The 19995-nt window shown below is 36.2% G+C and overlaps 1 protein-coding gene across 4 annotated transcripts in view; it reads left to right on the forward strand.

The window, feature by feature from the left end:
• The window catches only part of PXDNL (peroxidasin like), a 515089-nt gene that overhangs the window by 372325 nt on the left and 122769 nt on the right, over positions 1-19995 (forward strand). For all 4 annotated transcript variants that reach the window (XM_007515968.2, XM_060198510.1, XM_060198505.1 and 1 more), the window contains 3 exons: positions 7686-7844; positions 14727-14839; positions 15949-16105. In XM_007515968.2, coding sequence (XP_007516030.1) covers positions 7686-7844; positions 14727-14839; positions 15949-16105 — 429 coding nt within the window. The remainder of the gene's footprint in view (positions 1-7685; positions 7845-14726; positions 14840-15948; positions 16106-19995) is intronic.

A 19995-nucleotide genomic window follows, 5' to 3' on the forward strand; every position in this document is an offset into this window, starting at 1 on the left:
TTCTAGGGATATATATATATTTTTTTAATTTAAAAAATTATTTATTCATAAAATGCAAACACTGACAAGACCATAGAATAAGAGGGTTATAATTACCACTACCAGAGCTAAATTTAATGTCAAAGTTTAATTTTTATCAACGGTTCACCAAGCTTCTTTAAGAGAATAGGACAAAAACTACAATCATATCTGGAACCAGAAAACACCTAGAATTGCCAAAACAATCTTGAGGAGAAAAAAAAAAACTGAAATGGAAGAAGCATCATGCTTGCAGATCTCAAACAGTATTATAAGGCCATCATCATCAAAAAAGCCTGGTACTGGAACAAAAATATGTACATAGAAGAGTGGAACAGACTTGAAAGCCCAAAGCTGAACCCCCGCACCTATGGACACCTAATTTTTGATAAAGAGGCCCAAAATATTAAATTGAAGAACGAGGGTCTCTTCAATAAATGGTGCTTGGAAAATTGGGTTGAAACCTGCAGAAGAATGAAACTGAACCACTTTATCTCACCAGAAACAAAAGTCAAGTCCAAATGGATCAAGGACCTGTGTGTTAGACCAGAAATTATCAAATATTTAGAGAAAAACATTGGTGGAATACTTTCCCACCTAAACCTCAAGCATATATTTTATGATACAAATCCAATTGCAAGGAAGACTAAAGCAGAAACAAACCAATGGGACTACATCAAATGGAAGAGCTTCTGAATAGTAAAAGAAACCATCACTCAAACAAAGAGACCCCTCATAGAATGGGAGAAAATCTTCACATACGATACATAAGACAAAAGAATAATAACCAAAATATACAAAGAGCTCAGCAAACTTAGCAACAAAAAAAAGCAAATGACTCCATCCAAAAATGGACAGAGGAGATGAACAGAACATTCACTACAGAAGAGATCTGAAAGGCTAACAAACACATGAATTGCTCCAGGTCAACGACTGTCAGAGAAATGCACTTCACCCCTGTGAGGATAGCATACATCCAAAAGGACGGCAGCAACAAATGCTGGAGAGGCCTTGGGGACAGAGGAACCCTTCTGCACTGCTGGTGGGAATATAGATTGGTCCAACCTCTGGAGAGCAGTCTGAAGAACTCTTACAAGGCTAGACATGGACCTTCATATGACCCCAGTAATTCCTCTCCTAGGGATATAACCCAAGTACTCCATAACACCCAACCAAAAAGATATGTGTACACCTATGTTCATAGTGGCACAATTTGTAATAGCTAAAACCTGGAATCAACCCAGGTGCCCAACAACAGATGAATGGCTGAGAAAGCTGTGGTATATATACAGAATGGACTACTACACAGCTTTTAAGAACAATGAACCCACCTTCTCTGACCCTGCTTTGGTTGGAGCTAGAAGAAATTATATTAAGTGAGCTAAGTCAGAAAGACAAAGATGAGTATGGGATGATCCAACTCATAAACAGAAGTTGAGAAAAAAAGAACAAAAAGTAAAACTCAAAGCAGTATCTGACTGAGTTTGGAGTAGGGCAAGAAAGTAAAAATCTGTGGGTAGAGGGTGAGGTGAGGGTAGATGCTCAGCTTCTTGGGGGTGGGGGGAGGATCAGATGGAACAGTGTTTAGTGGTGGGAACTCCTATTAACTTGTAATCATATAAATCACTACTTCATTAATATGAGAAGGGGAAAATTGATTGAATGTCTCAAACTTTTTAATTTTAATTCCTAAAAGCTTAGACCAGGAGAGCAGAAGTAACTGGTGGCATTGCTTTATGAAATACATATATATATATATCATCAAAAAAGGACAAATTACAGTGAGATCATGTATGATACAGCAATGGGATTTTCAGAGTCAACCCAATTATCAAATAATTTGATTATACTAATAACTATCTGTTGCCTTCTTAAACCTAAGATAGCAGGAATCTCTTGCTTCCTCTATAAAGCCCATATTTCCCCCAGTCCTGGAACCTCTAGAGTGGGGCTCACTTTGCAGCATGCTTCTCTCAATTCATACCAACTAATATTGCATCTGCTGATCCCAACCTATTCAATGCAATGAGTACCACCTCAGGATGCTTCACTTCAGAATGTATCCAGAGATATCAGGCATGGAATGTCAACCCTTCAGTCTCTTATTTCTCATAGGACTCCTTAATTCTATTTTTGTGGTCCACTTTTTGATGATGATGGCCTTATAATACAGTTTGAAATCTGCCAGTATGATGCTTCTTCCATTTCAGTTTCTTTTCCTCAAGATTGTTTTGGCAATTCTAGGTGTTTTCTGGTTCCAGATATGATTGTAGTTTTTGTCCTATTCTCTTAAAGAAGCTTGATGAAACTTTGACAAAATTAAACTTTTACATTAAATTTGTATATGGCTCTGGGGAGAATATTCATTTTAATGATATTTATTCTTCCAATCCATGAACATGGTATATCTTTCCACTTCTTGGTATCATTTTTTATTTCTTTGAATAGTTATTCATAGTTTTCAGTATATAAGTCTTTCACATCTTTGGTCAGGTTTATTCCTACATCTTTAATGATTTTGTTGTGACTATGAATGGGAGTGATTTCTGGATGTTCTCTTCTTTGGACTTAGTGTTTGCATAATGAAGTACCATTGATTTTTGTGCATTGATATTATAGCCTGATACCTTGCTATATTGCCTAATAACTTCCAGTAGCTTTCTGCTGGATTATTTAGGTCTTTTTATGCATACTATCATATTGTCTGAAAATAGTGAGAGTTTGACTTCTTCCCTTCCAATCTGTAGTCCTTTGATTTCTGTCTCTTGTCTGATTGCTCTGGCAAGAACTTCCAATACTATGCTGAAAAGTAATGGTGATAATGGACAGCCCTGTTTAGTCCCCAGTCTTAGGGGGTATACTTTCAACTTCTGTCTGTTGAGTATGATGTTGGCTGTAGGTTTGCTGTTTATGGACTCTACTACCTTGTGGAATTTCCCATTTATTCCTATTTTTTGTAGTGTTTTGAGCATGATTCATATTGGATTTTGTGAAAGGCTTTCTCTGCATCAATTGAGATAATCATGTTGTTCTTGGTTTTGCTTTTACTGATTTGGTGGATGACATTGATTTATGCATATTGAACCAGCCTTGAATTCTTGGGATAAATCTCACTTGGTCTTGACGAACAATCTTTTTCATTTACTGCTGTATCGGTTGGTTAGGATGTTGTCTAATATTTTGGCATTTATGTTCATCAGAGATATTGGTATGTAGTTTTTCCTTTATTGTTGTGTCCCTATCTGCTTTTGGTATCAGGATGATGTTGGCTTCATAGAATGTGGAAGGGAGTGTTTCCTGTTTCTTTGATATTTATTAAGTATAGGTATTAACTGTTTCCTGAATGTTTTGTAGAATTAATTTGTAAAGCCATCTTTTTCTGGCCCTCTGGTCCTAGATTTTTGTTATTTGGAAGATTCCTTATACCTGTTTCAATTTCTTTGTGATTGGTGCATTTAGATTCTATAGTTCTTCCTGGTACAGTTTTTGGAAAGGTATATGTTTCTAGGTATTCTTCCATTTCTTCCAAATTCTTTAGCTTGGCACCATATAGTTGTTTGTAAAAGTTTCAGATGATTTTGGGGATTTCTGTTGTGATATCCCCTCTATCATTTATGATTATATTAATTTGAGTCTTCTCCCTTTTTTACTGAGTTTGGCTAAGGGTTTGTCAATTTTGTTTAATGTTTCAGTGAGCCAACATTTGGCTTCATTGATCTTTTGTATGGTTCTCTTATTTTAGATGTTCTTTATTTCCACTCTAATTTTGGTGATTTCAGTCCTTATGATTGTTTTAGGGTTCCTTTGTGGGTCTTTTAAGTCTTTAAGGTATGCAATAAGGTTGTATACTTGGACTTTTTCTTGTTCTCTAATGTGTAGTTGTATGGCTATGAGTTTACCTTTAAGTACTGCTTTAGCTGTGTCCTGTATATTCTGATAGCTCATGTCTTCATTTTCATTTGTTTTGAGAAACATTTGAATTCCTTGCTTGTGTGCCTCTTTGACCCAGTGGTTACTAAGCAGTATGTTGTTGAGTTTTCAAGTTTTGTGACTTTTAGTAATTTTCTTTTTGTTGTTGAATCTTAGTGTTAGTCCACTGCGGTCTGAGAAGATGGCTGGGATGATTTCAATGCTCTTTAATTTGTTGATACTGTCTTTGTGGCCTAAAATGTAGTCTATCCTTGAGGATGTGCTGTGTGGATTTGAAAAGAATGTCTATTCCAGTTTCTTGGGGTGAAGAACTCTGAAATTTCTAGGAGGGCTAGTCTATACATCTCTTCAATTAATTCTCTTGTTTCTTTATTGATTCTCTGCTTCATTGATCTGACGTGTGAGTGGGGTGTTGAAGTCTCCTACTATTACTGTATAACTATTGATGTATTTTTGTAGCTCATTCAGTAAGTGTTTGATGTATTTAGATGGGCCTTCATTTGGTGCATAGATGTTAATAATTGCTAAGTCTCCTTGATTGATTGATCCTCTGATCATTATGTAATGACCTTGCCTATCTTTTGTTACTTTAGTTAATTTAAAGTCTATTGTGTCAAAGATGAGAATGGATGTTCCTGCCTTTTGTGTGGTTCATTAGCCTGTATGATAGTTTTCCATTCTTTCACTTTAAGTCTGTGTTGGTCTTGTTGGGTTAGGTGTGATTCTTGCAAGCAGTATATGGTTGGTTTGTGTTTTCTGATCCATCCTCGCACTCTGTGCCTTTTAATGGGTGAATTTAAGCTATTCATATTTATTGATATTATGGATTTAAAGTATTGAAGTGCCATTATTCAACAGTTTTTTTTTTGCTCTCTGATATATGGCAAGTATTTTTGGTGATGTTCTTGTTTATTAGAGGTCTTTTAGAACGTCTTTCAGGGGAGGCTTGGTGATGGTTGCCTTCTTTAACTGTTTCTTGTCTGAGAAGGTTTTGATCCCTCCATCTAGACAGAATGAAAGTTTATCTGGATATAGTATCCTTGGTTGAATTCTTTCTTCATTGAGGGCTCGATAGATATCTTTCCCTTCTCTTCTGGCTATTAGAGTTTGAGTGGAGAAGTCTGCTGATAGTCGTATGGGTTTTTCCCTGTATGTGACATTTTGTTTTTCTCTCATAGCCTTTAAGATCCTTTCCTTATCCTTACTTCTTTTCATTGTAACTATGATGTGTCTTGGTGTCTTCAGGTCTGGTTTGATTCTGTTTGTGACTCTCTTGGCCTCTTGAATCTTAATGTCCTTTCTGTTGTTTATGGCTGGGTAGTTTTCTTCTATATTTCCTCTAGAATGTTTACTTCTTCTTCCTTTATTTTTTCCCTTGGTAGGCCAATTATGTAAATGTTACTTCTTTTGAGATCATCGCATATGTCTCTGTTATTGTCTTCAGTGTCTCTAAATCTCTCTCTCTCTCTTTTTTTTTTTTTTAGTTCTTTTACCTCCTTCTTAGTTTTCTCTAGTTCATTCTTTGTCTGTCTGACGCTATTTTCTGCTTTGGTTAAACTGCTTTCCCTTCCCTCAGCTTCCTTCTTCAGTTCAGTTATAGTATTAGCTTGTTCTGCTAGTTGTCCTTTTAGCTCAGCTATTTCAACTTTCAGTTCTCTAATTATCTTGAGGTAGATGGTATTTTCCTTGAGGATATCATCTGTTGTTTCATATTTATGATAGCCCTTTCTCAATAGTTGCCCTCATTTCTGCAATTAATAGTTCCATTACTGTTTGGATAGTTCTCTTATATATAATTTCTTCTAATTTATTTGGGATATCTTCTAGGGTCCTGTCCTCATTCATTGTGTTAGCTGTTTTATTTGCTCTCAATTTGACCTCTTTTTTTAATTGGTGTGGTTTGTATTTTTATGTCCTGTCGCTCTTCAGTTTTATTGTGTGAGTATATGCAACATTAGAGTCTTTTCTTAGATGAAGTCACAAACCTCAGAAAGTACAATAGCAGCCAAAGCAAAGATTAATGCAGTTCAACCAAAACCATGTAGTCAAGCAACACCTCCACTCAGTTTTGAAGCAGCCTCCTTACAGAGCTCAGACCATGCGTTGTCTTTGAGTCACCACCTTGGCTCCACCGAACCTATATTTTAATTTTTATTTATAAAAATGAAACACTGACAAAACCATAGGATAAGAAGGGTACAACTCCACACAGTTCCCACAACCATAATTCCATATACCCCCCCTAATAACTTTCCTATTCTTTACTCTGGGAATATGGACTAGGGATATGATTTAAGATTGCATTTGATGAATTATATCTTAGTTTATTTATTTTTCAAGTCATTTTTATATGACAGTCCAGAACACCAGTGGTATATGCAATGTTAAGGAAGAAACTGGAGCCTAACCCATAATGGTATACACACTGCCTACTGCCCTACCAACTTGGCTTTGATAATAGTTTATTTATATTTATTAACAAAAAATTAAAAAATAAATTTTTGGGCTGGACAGTGATGTACCCGGTTGAACAAATAGGTTACCAAGTGCAAAGACTTGGGCTTGCTCCCCTATACCCACCTGTAGGAAAGCTTTTTGAGTGGTGAAATAAGTCTGCAGGTATTTATCTTTCTCCCTCTATATCTCCTTTCTGCCCCTCAATTTTTCTCTATCCTATCAAATAAAATAGAAAAAAAATAAAATGAAAAGAAAAATGTCTGCCAGAAGTGGTAGATTCATAGAGCAGGCACTGAGTCCCAGTGGTAACACAAGTGGCAATAAGAACAAAAAATTAAAAAAAAAAATCTTTTAGCCTAATTTTGCCCTGTTTATAATCTATTGACTGGAAGGTAGGAGAGATATGCCTGAAAACAATGGTGTTGAGTGCCCCATGCCCCATGCCCCATGCAATGCCTCACATGTCCTATTAACATTTTAGTTTTTAGGGTCAGTGGAATAGCTCACTTGGATAGTGCTGCTTGGCCATGTGTATAACACATTTTAAAGCCTGCCTCCACAGAATTAAAGAAGACAGTGCTGTGCTGTCTTTCAGTCTGTACCTCTGCCTCTACCTTAGAAAAGAAAAATGAAGAAAGGAAGAAGTGTGGAAGGAAGGAAGGAAGAGAAGAAGGAAGGGAGGGAGGAAGGGAAGTAAGGAGGAAGAAAGGAAGGAATTTTAGTTTTTATTCTGAATGTGAAGTGAAGTCATAAAAAAAAGAGTGATGTAATTATATTGATTTTGTAATTTTTACTCTGATTATTAAAGTCAAGGGTAAATATGAAAGTGAAGGAATCTGATTAAAACTTGTGTTCTTGTCCCCATCACAGCATGATTGCACCTGCTCAGGGAAGCTTCATAAGTGATGGAGCTGTGCTGCAGGGTCTCTCCTTCTTATACACTCTCTCACTGTTTCTCACCTTTTATCTAAATTATGACAGAACAAAAGATCTGCTGGGAATGCAGGAGTTGTGTAGGCACAGAGCCCCTAGACACAACACTGATGGAAAAAACAAACAAACAACAAAACAAAAACTAACTTTCCTCTTCTTTTGGTCCTGTCAAGAGTGTTATCTATTTCCTGGATACTGTGTGAGGAAGAGACCACTGCAATATCCATGACATACAGGGTTTCCTAACAGAAAGATTCTGACCTTTCCTAGATAATCATATGGTATTTGCCACTAGCATTTAGCACCATCTAAGTGCAATACACATTGATTTTTCTTTCTCTTTGCAGGAGGGCCTCTCCCTCAGGAAGGTCGTCATACAGTTCTCTGTTCAGGCACTTTGAGAATTGACCACACAGCACCTCATGATCAAGGTCATTATGAATGTCAGGCAGTCAGTCCATTGGGAGTGAAAAAAGTAGCAGCGCAATTGACTGTAAAACCCAAAGGTAATGAGTGCCGGGATTCTTCTTGCACATTCTGGAGGGGTGACCTCTTTCTGTATCTCTGATACACATTATTTATTATTTGGGTTTTTTTTTTATTTAAGAAAGGAGACATTAACAAAACCATAGAATAAGAGGGGTACAATTCCGCACAATTCCCATAACCCAATCTCCATATCCCATCCCCTCCCCTGATAGCCTTCCCATTCTCTATCTCTCTGGGAGTATGGATCCAGGGTCCTTGTGGGTTGCAGAGAGTGGAAAGTCTGGCTTCTGTAATTGCTTCCCCGCTGAACATGGGCGTTGACTGGTGGATCCATACTCCCAGTCTGCCTCTCTCTTTCCCTAGTAGGGTAGGGCTCTGAGGAAGCAGAGCTCCAGTACACACTGATGGGGTCGTCTGTCCAGGGAAGTCTGGTCAGCATCATGCTGGCATCTGGAACCTGGTGGCTGAAAAGAGAGTTAACATACAAAGCCAAACAAATTGTTGAACAATCATGGACCTAAAGACTGGAATAGTGCAGATGAAGTGTTGGGGGGTATTCCCTGCATGCTCTTGTGTACTTCTGCTTTCAGGTATATATTTTTCCCCTAGTTTATGGGCACGGGTGAACCTATGCTCTATCTGAGGTGACCTCGACTATATCTAGGTTTGGGGACTTTATTAGGGAGTGGAACACCTGGAATGGAATTAGATTATTTAGTGTTTTAGTTAGTTTTTTATTATTTAGTGTTATTACTTAGATTTTTAATTTTTATTTTATGGAATCTATAAATTGCAACACAGTTATTGTCTTCCAATTTATCTTTTTTCATCTTCAAATTTTAATTTTGGAAAATAAATGTTAATATCATGCTTTCTCATGGAGTATTTTCTTGCAACATTTTTTTTCAAAATTTATTTTGAAAAAAAGCCCACCTGTGCAGACTTTCTCACTGAAGGATACTATTTCTAATTAATGATGGGATAAATCTCTCTCTTCTTATGCTCAAAGCTATTAGGAATATACTACAGCTACTTTGCTTCAGATGCATTTATGTAAAAGATTGAAATTTGATTTGTTATGTGGATTAATCTTCTCATTATCAGGTTGTGTTTATTTCCCATGATCTATTGTCACCATCATTCAAATAAATAAAATCAGAGACCTTACGGTTTAAATATCTCATAGGATGAAGTCTCCATTTGCTTTTCCCACTGGCCTGATGTTTATACTGATAGTGTAAAACTTTAGGGGAAAAGTTCTGGAAAATTGGTGTAAACCAAGGAAATGAAACTATTTTTTATTTTTTTACTCTCATTGGGAAAAAAATAGTTTCACTTGAGAATGTTATTAGCAAGTCATGAGAACATACTACTTGAAGTAAATCTTGAGTCAGTTGTGTGTGTGATGAAGAAAAATGACAAAAGAAGCAACCAATTATCAAATTTTGGCATAGTAGTAAAGATTTGACACAATTCTCTGAAAAAAATGTTAAAACCATGACTACACTTTCAAATACACCTTTTGTAAGATCTCATTTCATTTGATCATGTAAATCAAAAGTATTAAGTTTTTAATAGTAGTTCTTTAATGAGAAGATATGTTTCCATGTACTCAGACTGAGTTGTTAAGATGGTGAACATGACCAATGTAAATAAAGTTAGAGGGGCCTTAGTGTTGGCTCAGCAATAGAGTAAATTCCAGATTACATGAACCCTGGGTTTGATATTTGACACTATTGGGAGGAGAATACAGGTCCAAGAAGGATGATGTTTGACACTACATGGGAACACCATCCCATTGCACTTAGGAACTTTACTGGAGGTGGGGTGTGGTTTTGGTGGGGTGTGGTTTTGGTGTCTTTCCTTTTATCTCACTCACCTCTTTTCACTTGAAAAATATAGAATAGGGGGACAAGTGGTGGTGCAACTGGTTAAGCACTCACATCACAATGCACAAGAACCTAGGTTCAAGCCCCTGGTCCCCACCAGTGTGGGGCTATGTGTAAGCTTGATAGAGCTTAGGGAGAACTCCCCCCATCCTTGGATGGAGGTCTGAGAAGATACCCTCTAGTTAGTCTCTCTCAACCAAGGTTAGCAAAGGGGAGAAACCGTCTCTCAGACTGAGTTCTTCCCTTCTTAACTGTCAAGCACACAGAAACTTCAATACCCTTCTCCATTAACTGCAGGCCACATGGCCTGCCTGCCTTATGGTTCAGTAAAAGTTCACATAGTCTCCCAAAGTTCCCACAACCACCCCACTTTTGATCACTAGAGAAAGCACACTCCATCACACACCTCTTTGACAACAGTCAGTGAAGCACCAAACTTTATTTCCTTATAGCTTTGATACCTACCATGCTCTGTTTATCTTTACCCTATCTCACCCTGCTGATTTAACCCCTATGTTTCTCTCAAATACCTTTGGATAATTAAGTTACTTGCATAATGGAAAATAATTGTCTTGACCTTTATGTATCTCATCAATTCCTGTCATACCAGCCCCCTACCATAGGGACAAGCAGACCTTTAAGAAACCTGTAATTCCTGACATGTTTGAAATATGTTCTTTGTTTGGTTTTCTATTTAAACTCTTGATCACCTGCTAATAAATGAGATCTGAGCATACATTTCTTCCTGGTGTATTTGCTTCGTGTCTCTTGAGCGAGTGAAAAAGAGCCGGCCAGGGGTCCTTCCTGCTGGAGATCACCCCGCCAGAAAGCCGACACACCTGCAGGGAAAAAGCTTCACGAGTGGTAAAGCAGCGCTGCAGGTATCTTTCTGTCTCTATCACTCCCTTCTCTCTCAATTTCTGGCTGTCTCTATCTAATAAATAAAGATAGTAATAAATTTAACATAAATAAATAAAAACATAGAATAAAAATGAGCTAAAGAGCTTGCTTAGTTATCTAGTACATGTAAAAAAGGTTGGGGTTCATCCTTGGCAATTCATTAGAGGGGGAAGGAGTTGGTGGGAATACCTTGTATCATTCTTCACCAGCTGCTTTAACATGATGCCCAGCACACTGTAGGAAGCTTCAATGCAGTGGTGTCTTTCCCTCACTTCCTGTTTCTCTTAGTCTCTGTCTCTTTCTTTATCTTTGAAAAAGTTGACTTAGATTGGAGTCCAAATGATAACCAAAACAATTTTTTTTTCTTTAGGTTTCACAATAGTTTTTAATTATAAGCTGTTACTAAACCATTGGGGGAGCAGTGATCACCATGGAGTTCTTTTAGACCTGATATCTAAATTTTTCTTCTTAAAATATTTTAACTTGTATTTTCATCTTATTTTACTTGTCTTTTTCATGTATATCTTTTATATATATATATATTTTTAAGATTTATTCTTAAGAAAGAAAGAACCACGGGGCCAGGTGGTCGAGCACATGGCTGAGCACAAATGTTACAATGAGCAAGTACCCAGGTTCATGCCTCTGGTCCCCATCTGCAAGGGGAAAGCTCTGCAAGTGGTGAAGCAGTGTTGTAGATATCTCTCTGTCTCTCTCCCTCTTTATCACCCCCTTTCCTCTCAATTTCTGGCTGTCTTTATCCAATAAATAAATAAATATAATTAAAAATTAAAAATATGTAGATATCTAAAAAGAAAGAAAGGGCGGAAGGAAGGAAGGAAGGAAGGAAGGAAGGAGGGAAGGAAGGAAGGAAGGAGGGAAGGAAGGAAGGAAGGAAGAAATAGCAAGACTATCTTTCTGGCAATGACATATGCAATGTCAGGGATCAAACTTTGTAATTAATGCATATAAGCTTGGCTGTCTATTTACTGCACTCCACTCACTGTATTTTCACTCCAGAGATACTTCGAACATTTACTTATACAATTTTTTTTTACCTAATATGTTTTAAATATATATTATAGACATTCAGAAAAGCTAGTAATTTTATAGAAACATATAATTAATGAAGAATAATTTCAAAGAGATGGACATCTAAACAGAATATAGTAGTAGGGAGGGTGATACCCAAGATCAGAGCAATAAAAACATTTGTCATAGTAAAATGAGCATATAGGCTTAATTATTGTATATATTAAACTTAGGAGCTTTTAAAAATAAATGCATATGCCAAGTTGTTTTGACAGGAAAGCCCATCATATTTTAAAATAATAATTCAGTGCTACATAATTTCAAGAATTTTTAAAAAGCTATAAAATTTTTATTAAAAAGTATGCATTTGGGTCATGGTGGTGGTCACGTACCTGATTGAGCGCACATGTTATAATGAGCAAGGACCCAGCTTTGAGCCCCTGGTCCCCACCTGCAGGGGGAAAGCTTTGCAAGTGGTCAAGTAGGGTTGCAGGTATCTCTCTATCTCTCTCTCTTTCTATCCCCCCTTCCCTCTAGATTTCTGGCTGTTTCTGTCCAATAAATAAATATATATAATAAATAATAATAAATTAAATAAATAAAAAGTAAGGACTATCTTCATAAAATAATACTAAGGACTTATTAAAATATAAAATGGTATAACTAACATATCTATGCAAATATTCTATGAATATAAATAATTAACAAAGAATAAACCGTGTATATTTGTTAACAATTAAGTAGTGTTTATCCTGAAAAGTCAAAATTGTTTAATAACTAGAAAACTGTGAACATTTTGTCAATGATTTAACTTTAGGAGAAAAATCATTATTTGTTTGAATAAATATAAAAAAGATATTTGACAAAAATCAACACTAGTTTTCATTAAAAAATTTTATAACATAGGTATGAACAGGCATTTCTTAAATATGATAAAATAAATGGACTAAACATTAGATGGCATCTAGAATTCTACTTAATTGCAAAATAATATAATTTCATTAAGGAAAGGACTAGAACAGCATTTCTTCTTTCATCATTATCACTTAATATCTGGAAAAGTAAAATATTGCTATTAGCTATGATACAAAAGAAAGAACATCCAAGAAAACTCTAAAAAGATAACACAATTAAGGAGAAGTAATCATACTGAATAATTGCATTACACAACTTCAGTAACTAACACTGTACCCAGATAGTACACTAGCACACAATGTATAACCTATCAATTCAACATCACATAAGAATTAAGTGTTTGAAAAACTGGCATTTTTTCTTAGTGAAGAAACATAGTCCAATAAAAGATAACTTGGTAAAGATAAAGCAAAAAGAAAAAAGTCTTACATCTGTAAATAAAATTTCTCACTCGTGGTGTGTAAACTTTTCCATTCTGTGGATTTCCTCTGCCAGCATTGAAAAATAACTTTATGAAAAATACTTACATATTGATTCCATTTATTTATTTATTTATTTATTTATTTATTTATTTATTATAGTTGTTTCAGTTATTGTTGTTATTGATGCCATTGTTGTTAGGACAGAGAGAAATGGAGAGAGGAGGGAAAGGAAGACAGAGAGGGGGAGAGAAAGACACCTGCAGACCTGCTTCATTGCCTGTGAAGGGACTTCCCTGCAGGTGGGGAGCCACTGGCTCCAACCAGGATCCTTAAGCAGGTCCTTGTGCTTCTCTCCACATGCTCTTAACCCGCTGGGCTACCGCCCAACTCCCCCATTTTGTTTTTGATATTATATCTGTTTTTGATATTAGAGTAAGTCTTTCTAAAAAGAATCATGAGACAAGCCTCCCTCTTCATTTTCTAGGAGAGTTTTATAAATTGATACTGGTTCATTGTACATATTAGGTGGGATTCTCCAGTAATACAATTTTAAATCTTTGCAGTGAACTTATTTTTAACTAAAAATATATTTTAGGGGGCTGGGCAGTGGGCACCCAGTAAAGTGCACAAAGCAGTATGCTAAAGGACCAGTGTGAGGACCCAGGTTGGAGCCCCTGGATCCCCCACTTGCAGTGGGAATGCTTCATAAGAGTGAAGCAGGTCTGCAGGTGTTTATCTTTTTTCTCCCTCTCAATCTCCTATCCCCTTTTCAATTTCTCCTTGTCCTTTTGGAAGAGGAAGAGGAGGAGGAGGAGGGGGAGTGGGAGGGGGAGGAGGAGGAGAAGAAGAAGGAGGAGGAGGAGGAGGAGGAGGAGAAGAAGGAGAAGGAAGGAGAAGGAGAAAGCAGAAGGAGGAGAAGGAAGAAGAAGAAGAAGGAGGAGGAGGAGGAGGAGGAGAAGGAGGAGAAGGAGGAGGAGGAGGGGAAGGGGAAGGGGAAGAGGAAGAAGAAGAAAAGAAGAAGAAGAAGAAGGAGAAGGAGGAGAAGGAGGAGAAGGAGAAGAAGAAGAGGAGGAGGAAGAAGGAGAGTTAAAAAGAAAGAAAGAAATGGCCACCAGGAGCGGTGTATTCCTAGTCCTGCCCACCCAGCTCCAGTGAAAATCCTGGAGAAAAAAATCACATTCTCATGCTGGGAGGTTATCTCACCTGAGAGTCTTTCTGCTTTATCATGCATATGACCCAGGTTCAATCCTGGCTCCTAAAGATACTTAGGGAAACATTGATGCTGTGGAGTCTCTTCCTCTCTCAATCTCTGTTTCCATTCTTTGTATCTGAAACTTTCAACTTTTTCTTGTTAGGTGAGTTCCATTTTAAGTAAAGATTGAATCTTTTTATCTTAGCCAGCAATATATTTTTTATATTACCATATATCCTTGCTTCATATTTGTAAAAATATAGTGTGAAAAAAAAATCATGAAAGCCTTTGTACTCATAGATTGAATCAATAAATATTACAAATATATTACATTTTGATTTATCTTCCTTTTTTTATGATCCTTCTTCAGTGCTAATTGCCACAGCCCTACTTTTGATGTTTATCATTTCCTCAGATGTCCAACTGATTGATATTTTTTAAAGCAGTGTGGCTAGCTAATATAGTCAGCAGATTTACACTGTTTGACTTGGCTGGCATATATTGATAAAATTCAGTAACTGCATGATATATTTTGGCTTGTGTCCACAGTTCTCCCAGTATTTATTCAACTACCTCAAGATGTAAGTGTAGAGGTTGGAAAGAATATAAACATTCCATGCCATGCTCATGGAGAACCACAACCCATAATTACTTGGAACAAGGTAAGATATCATATAAAATACAGTGATATTAAAAAACATTGACAGATGTATTGACCCACTGAAACACAGGTAATGATTCTTATATTGATTTATTACTGTTGTGATTTTTTTTTTGCTAGCAACCAACATTTCTTATTCTGAAGCAGACATATTTCTTGCTTTTTTTTTCTTTCATTTAAGTGACTATCATTCAGGGCTTTGATATTTGCTTGGTAAAGAACACATAAAGTATGAGTTATGTTCTTTCAGCCTAATTGTCTTTCAATTTCATATTTATCACCAAATTGAAATAAATTATTCTTAATTGATTGCGATATTTTTTTAAAATAAATGAACCTGCCTATTCTTGAATCATAGCTTTTGTGGAAACTTTTAATAAAATATAAAATATGTGGAAAATTACAAAGCTATTTTCCAAAACCACTTGGCCTATTTTTATTGTTACAGTGTAGAAAGAATGCCAAGGTCAATATTTGATCCTTTATCTAGGATTTAAATTTTGTCCTGTCAGATTGTGGGCAATCCAAGATACCAGCAATGTTATGTCTGATCTACTGGTAGACATGGGTGGCATTCAGCAAATATTTAATGAGCACACAAGACTATATCAAACAGAATTTAAAGATGTTAATTTCTAAAATATATGTTTTATTTGCTTTATTTTAATAAAAGAGTGCGAGAGCAAGAGAACAAGCATGAGCACTGCTTAATTTTGGATCATTGTGGTACTTGGTATTGAAATTGGGACCTTTGATACCTCAGGCATGAAAGTGTTTTTTACATCATCATTATGCTTATCTCCCCAGCCCAAGATGTTATTTTTTAAAATTTTTTATTATCTTTATTTATTTATTTATTGGATAGAGATAGCCAGAAATTGAGAGGAGGAGGGAAGCTAGAGAGAGAGACAGAAAGACCTGCAGACCTGCTTCACCACTTGCAAAGTTTTCCCCCTGCAGGTGGGGACCAGGGGCTCGAACCCAGGTCCTTGTGCACTGTACCATGTGCGCTCAACCAGGTGTGCCACCACCCAGCCCCAAGATGTTAATTTTTAACATATTTAATTTTAACATATTTTCTCTCAGTGACAATTCTTTTTTACTCTCTAGGGAGGGGTTCAGATTACTGAGAGTGGTAAATTCCATGTGGATGGTGAAGGCAAATTAATTATCTATGATGTAGGTCAAGCTGACCAAGGAAAATATGAATGTGTGGCTCGGAATCCATTTGGTCATGTTGTGGCCAACATGTTTCTCACAGTAATTGGTAAGCATTTATACAGTGTCCACATAAATGTCTTTGAATAGCTGCTACTCCTAATCCTGACTGGCTCACCTCACTGCCCAGGCTTCCTTACACACTTTATCCAGTCATCTTTATTACTGTATTAAATGCAACCTATATTATTTTAAGTTTTTTTTCTTATTATATATATATATATATTAATTTAAGGTATTAAGTATAAATACTGTTAATGAATATTAGCCATCCAGATATGGGGAGTATAAAATATGAAGCTAAGGGGAATATAAATAATAGAGATTTGCAAGTAGACCTTGTCTTTTATTTTAGTATACATAATAAATAGGCATAGCTAAATAAAGATGGCTTGGAGCTTTAAGGAGAAATAGAATTTAGGCCTAGTGTGTTTAATTCTAAATTCAAATTAAATATCAGTCACTCAGACATATATTTAGGTAAGATATGTCATTATGGAAAAAATCTCAATATTTGGAAATACTTATAGTAGACCAACATAATTGTCATTGTTTATTTTTTTATTTAATCATCAGTCTGGCTATATGTTTGTTGCCCTCTGCTAGTTGAGTAGTAAAGGGTGACTAATTAATAGCTTGGCTTACCATAGTTTTATAATAGATGACCTTGTTGTTGTTGTTGTTGTTGTATTGAATTAGGAGGGTCTATTTGTGGGTAGATTCAGGTAGACTGGACTGAAGCCTCAGCTGTGGTTTTATTTGAATTGGAGATGGGCTGTGATAATTGACTGGTGCAGTCTCCTCATGGGGAATGCATTCAAGAAAAACACAGCATGTCTGTGGACATGAACCAACACCAGTGTTCCTTTTTTGGTAACTGTTGTGGAGTGTTTGTTGTCTTGATAATCAGCAATTGGAAGAAATGAGTTCAGATACAAGCATGTGGAGTAACTTGTGCTCTGAGTTTTAGTTTCTTTAGAAATGGGAGTCACTAGTTTTATTATTTTCTTCTTAGTATCTCCAGGTCTATAAAACACATCAGGAAAATTGTCTTACTACAAATATAGATATGGTCAATACATTCCTATTTAACCAAGTTACATTCTTAAGGATGCCACTATTTTACTATTATATATTTAATGGTTTCAAATTCTTTCACTTGAAAATTTTTCTGAGCTATCATACTTCTGAATATCCTATTTTCTTGGGTATTTTATAAGAATCATACATTAAAAAACTGTTAAAAATATATGTACCTAACTTAAATTCATATATATTGGTAAAAACTGTGACAATTTTTAACCCATTTCTTATGCATATACATAAAATATATGATGAAAACATGAATATATCCTGAGCTAAGTCACATTTAAGGCAATTTTAGCATTAAATTTAAAGATCACTAAGTTGCATTTCTAGATTTTTGATACAGAGATAATTTGGTAGTTCAGAAAATATAAAGAAAACAAATAAAATAAAATAAAAGATATGTCACAAACATCCAAACCTTATGTGTGTGTGTGCGTGTGCGTGTGCGTGTGTGTGTGTGTATTTATGATGGATGGATGTCGTTTTCATAATTGATTCTGGGAAAAACAAATTGGAACTTGCAAGACAATGAGTCCATTTACATACTTAATGATGCAAAATGATGAATAAGGCAGATTCTTTGCTTTTCAAGGAACATTCTATCAGGAAAGCAGTCATTAATGTCAATTTGTATGTTGGGAAAGTGTCTGGTTTCCTAAGACAGCTCTCACAATGTCACTGGTAGTCAATGCCATTTTTTTCTGGGCAAGGTTTAATGTGCTAAGTAGTATTTACTTATGATTGTTAAATTTCTGGCTGGTTTTCTCTGGTGGGAGGAAGGGTGGGAAGGCAAAGAATATTCAGTAACCCATTAGAAAATTGTGAAATAGATTCAGTTTTAGTGAGATCTAGTTGAGAGTAAAGCAGGAACACAGCTGTGACATTCCATATCTCTCCCCCTGAATTCCATTCCTAGAACTATCTCACCCAGAACCAGGCATAAGATGAAGGTAGAGAATTGTTGGTCTGTCAGCCTGAATTGAACTTTGCGAACAGAACTTGGATTTATCATTTGGCTTTATTGTCAATGAAACTGATAAATTGTATTGAGAACTGACAGCATTGAAAGTAAATGTTCCAGTAGGGTAGTGGCACACCTGGTTAAGTGGTTAGCACACTTAACAGTGCACAAAGCCCAGGGTTCAATCCGAAGCCCATACTTGCGGAGGAAGCTTCAAAAGTGGTGGAACAACGTTTCAGGCATCTATCTTCCTCTTCCTTCTCATTGTTTCTCCATTATTAGCAAATAAATGAATTCATTTAATTAAATAATAATAAAATAAATGTTTTCCAGGCAGTGTTTAAGTCTTTATTATTAGATAAAGACAGAGAGAAATTGAAAGGAGAAGGGGAAATAGATACCTGCAGCCCTGTTTCACCACTCATGAAGCTTTCCCCCTGTAGGTAGGGACCAGGGGCTTTAACCTGGGTCCTTGTGCACTGTGGTATGTGCACTTAACCAGGTGTACCACTGCTTGGCCCTGACAATGTTCAACATTTAATTTCAGAATCTTACTGAGGCTTTTATCTTTTTTGTTCACCTCAAGTTTTTGTTGTTGTTTGGTGTGGTTCTGGGACCTCACACATGTACTTTTCTATTGTTCCCAAAATGATATTTTTATTTTTATTGCAAATAGAGTGAGAGAAAATTAGAGGAAAGGAGTAGAGAAAGAGGAGAGAAACAATATAGGCTCACAGTCCATAGATTTTCCCTGGTGTTACGGTGTTCACATATGGTGATGGACTCAAAGCCAACACTTCTTTGCTTTGTAAGATGCATTTCCTACTAGGAGAACTAGCTGCTGGCACCTTCAAGTTTTAATTAAAGAAAATAGCCTTGATTTTTTCTCTACCACTGCAAAACTTTATGTCAGAACATTAATATGCTCATAATTTCTGATCATGCTATTCCTTATGCTATGGAGGTGCTTTTAGAGACAACTAAAGTATTTCATTTTAATTTTGTTTTGTTTTGTACAAGAGCACTGCTCAGTTCTGGCATATGGTGGTGCTGGGGGTTAAATTTGGGACCCTTGGTACCTCAGGCATGAAAGTATTTTTTGCATAATCATGCTGTCTTGCCAACCCATGACAATTAAAATAGTCAAAGTATTGTTTAATTCTAATAATTTCCAATAAAATGACTTTGTTTTGAAAGCAGGTGGTGGTACGCCTGGTTCAGAGCACATGTTACCATGTACAACAACCAGGGCTGAAGCTCCAGATCCGCACCTGCCCCGGGGGGAAAGCTTCACAGATGGTGAAGCAGTGCTGCGTGTGTCACTGTTTCTCTGTTCCTCTCTATTTCCCTCTTCCCTCTATTTCACTCTGTCTCTATCTGATAAATAAATGAATAAATAAATAAAATTAATTGGCTTTGATAATGTAGTGCCATTTTGAAAAAAAAAAGTGAGATTCATTTTAAATTTATGCCAAACCAGATAAAACAGTATTAAGAGTAAAGGGATAATAAAAATGATTATTTTTACACTAAAACTACAAGACATGGGGCTGGATGGCAATGCATCTGGTTGAACATACATATTGCTGTGATCCAGGACCTGGTTTCAAGTCCCTGGTCCCCATCAGCAGGGGGGAAGCCTCACAAGTAGTGAAGCAGTGCTGCAGGTGTCTTTCTTTTTCTCTCCCTGTCTTTCCTTTCCCCTCTCAATTTCTCTCTGTCCTTGTCCTATAAAATAAATAAGAAAATAAATAAATTCATAAATAAATTTTTTTTCTTTTTTTAAAAATTTTTTATTTAAGAAAGGATTAATGAACAAAACCATAAGGTAGGAGGGGTACAACTCCACACAATTCCTACCACCCAATCTCCATAACCCACCCCCTCCC

This window comes from Erinaceus europaeus, chromosome 1 (genome assembly GCF_950295315.1).
Source record: "Erinaceus europaeus chromosome 1, mEriEur2.1, whole genome shotgun sequence".
NCBI lineage: Eukaryota > Metazoa > Chordata > Mammalia > Eulipotyphla > Erinaceidae > Erinaceus > Erinaceus europaeus.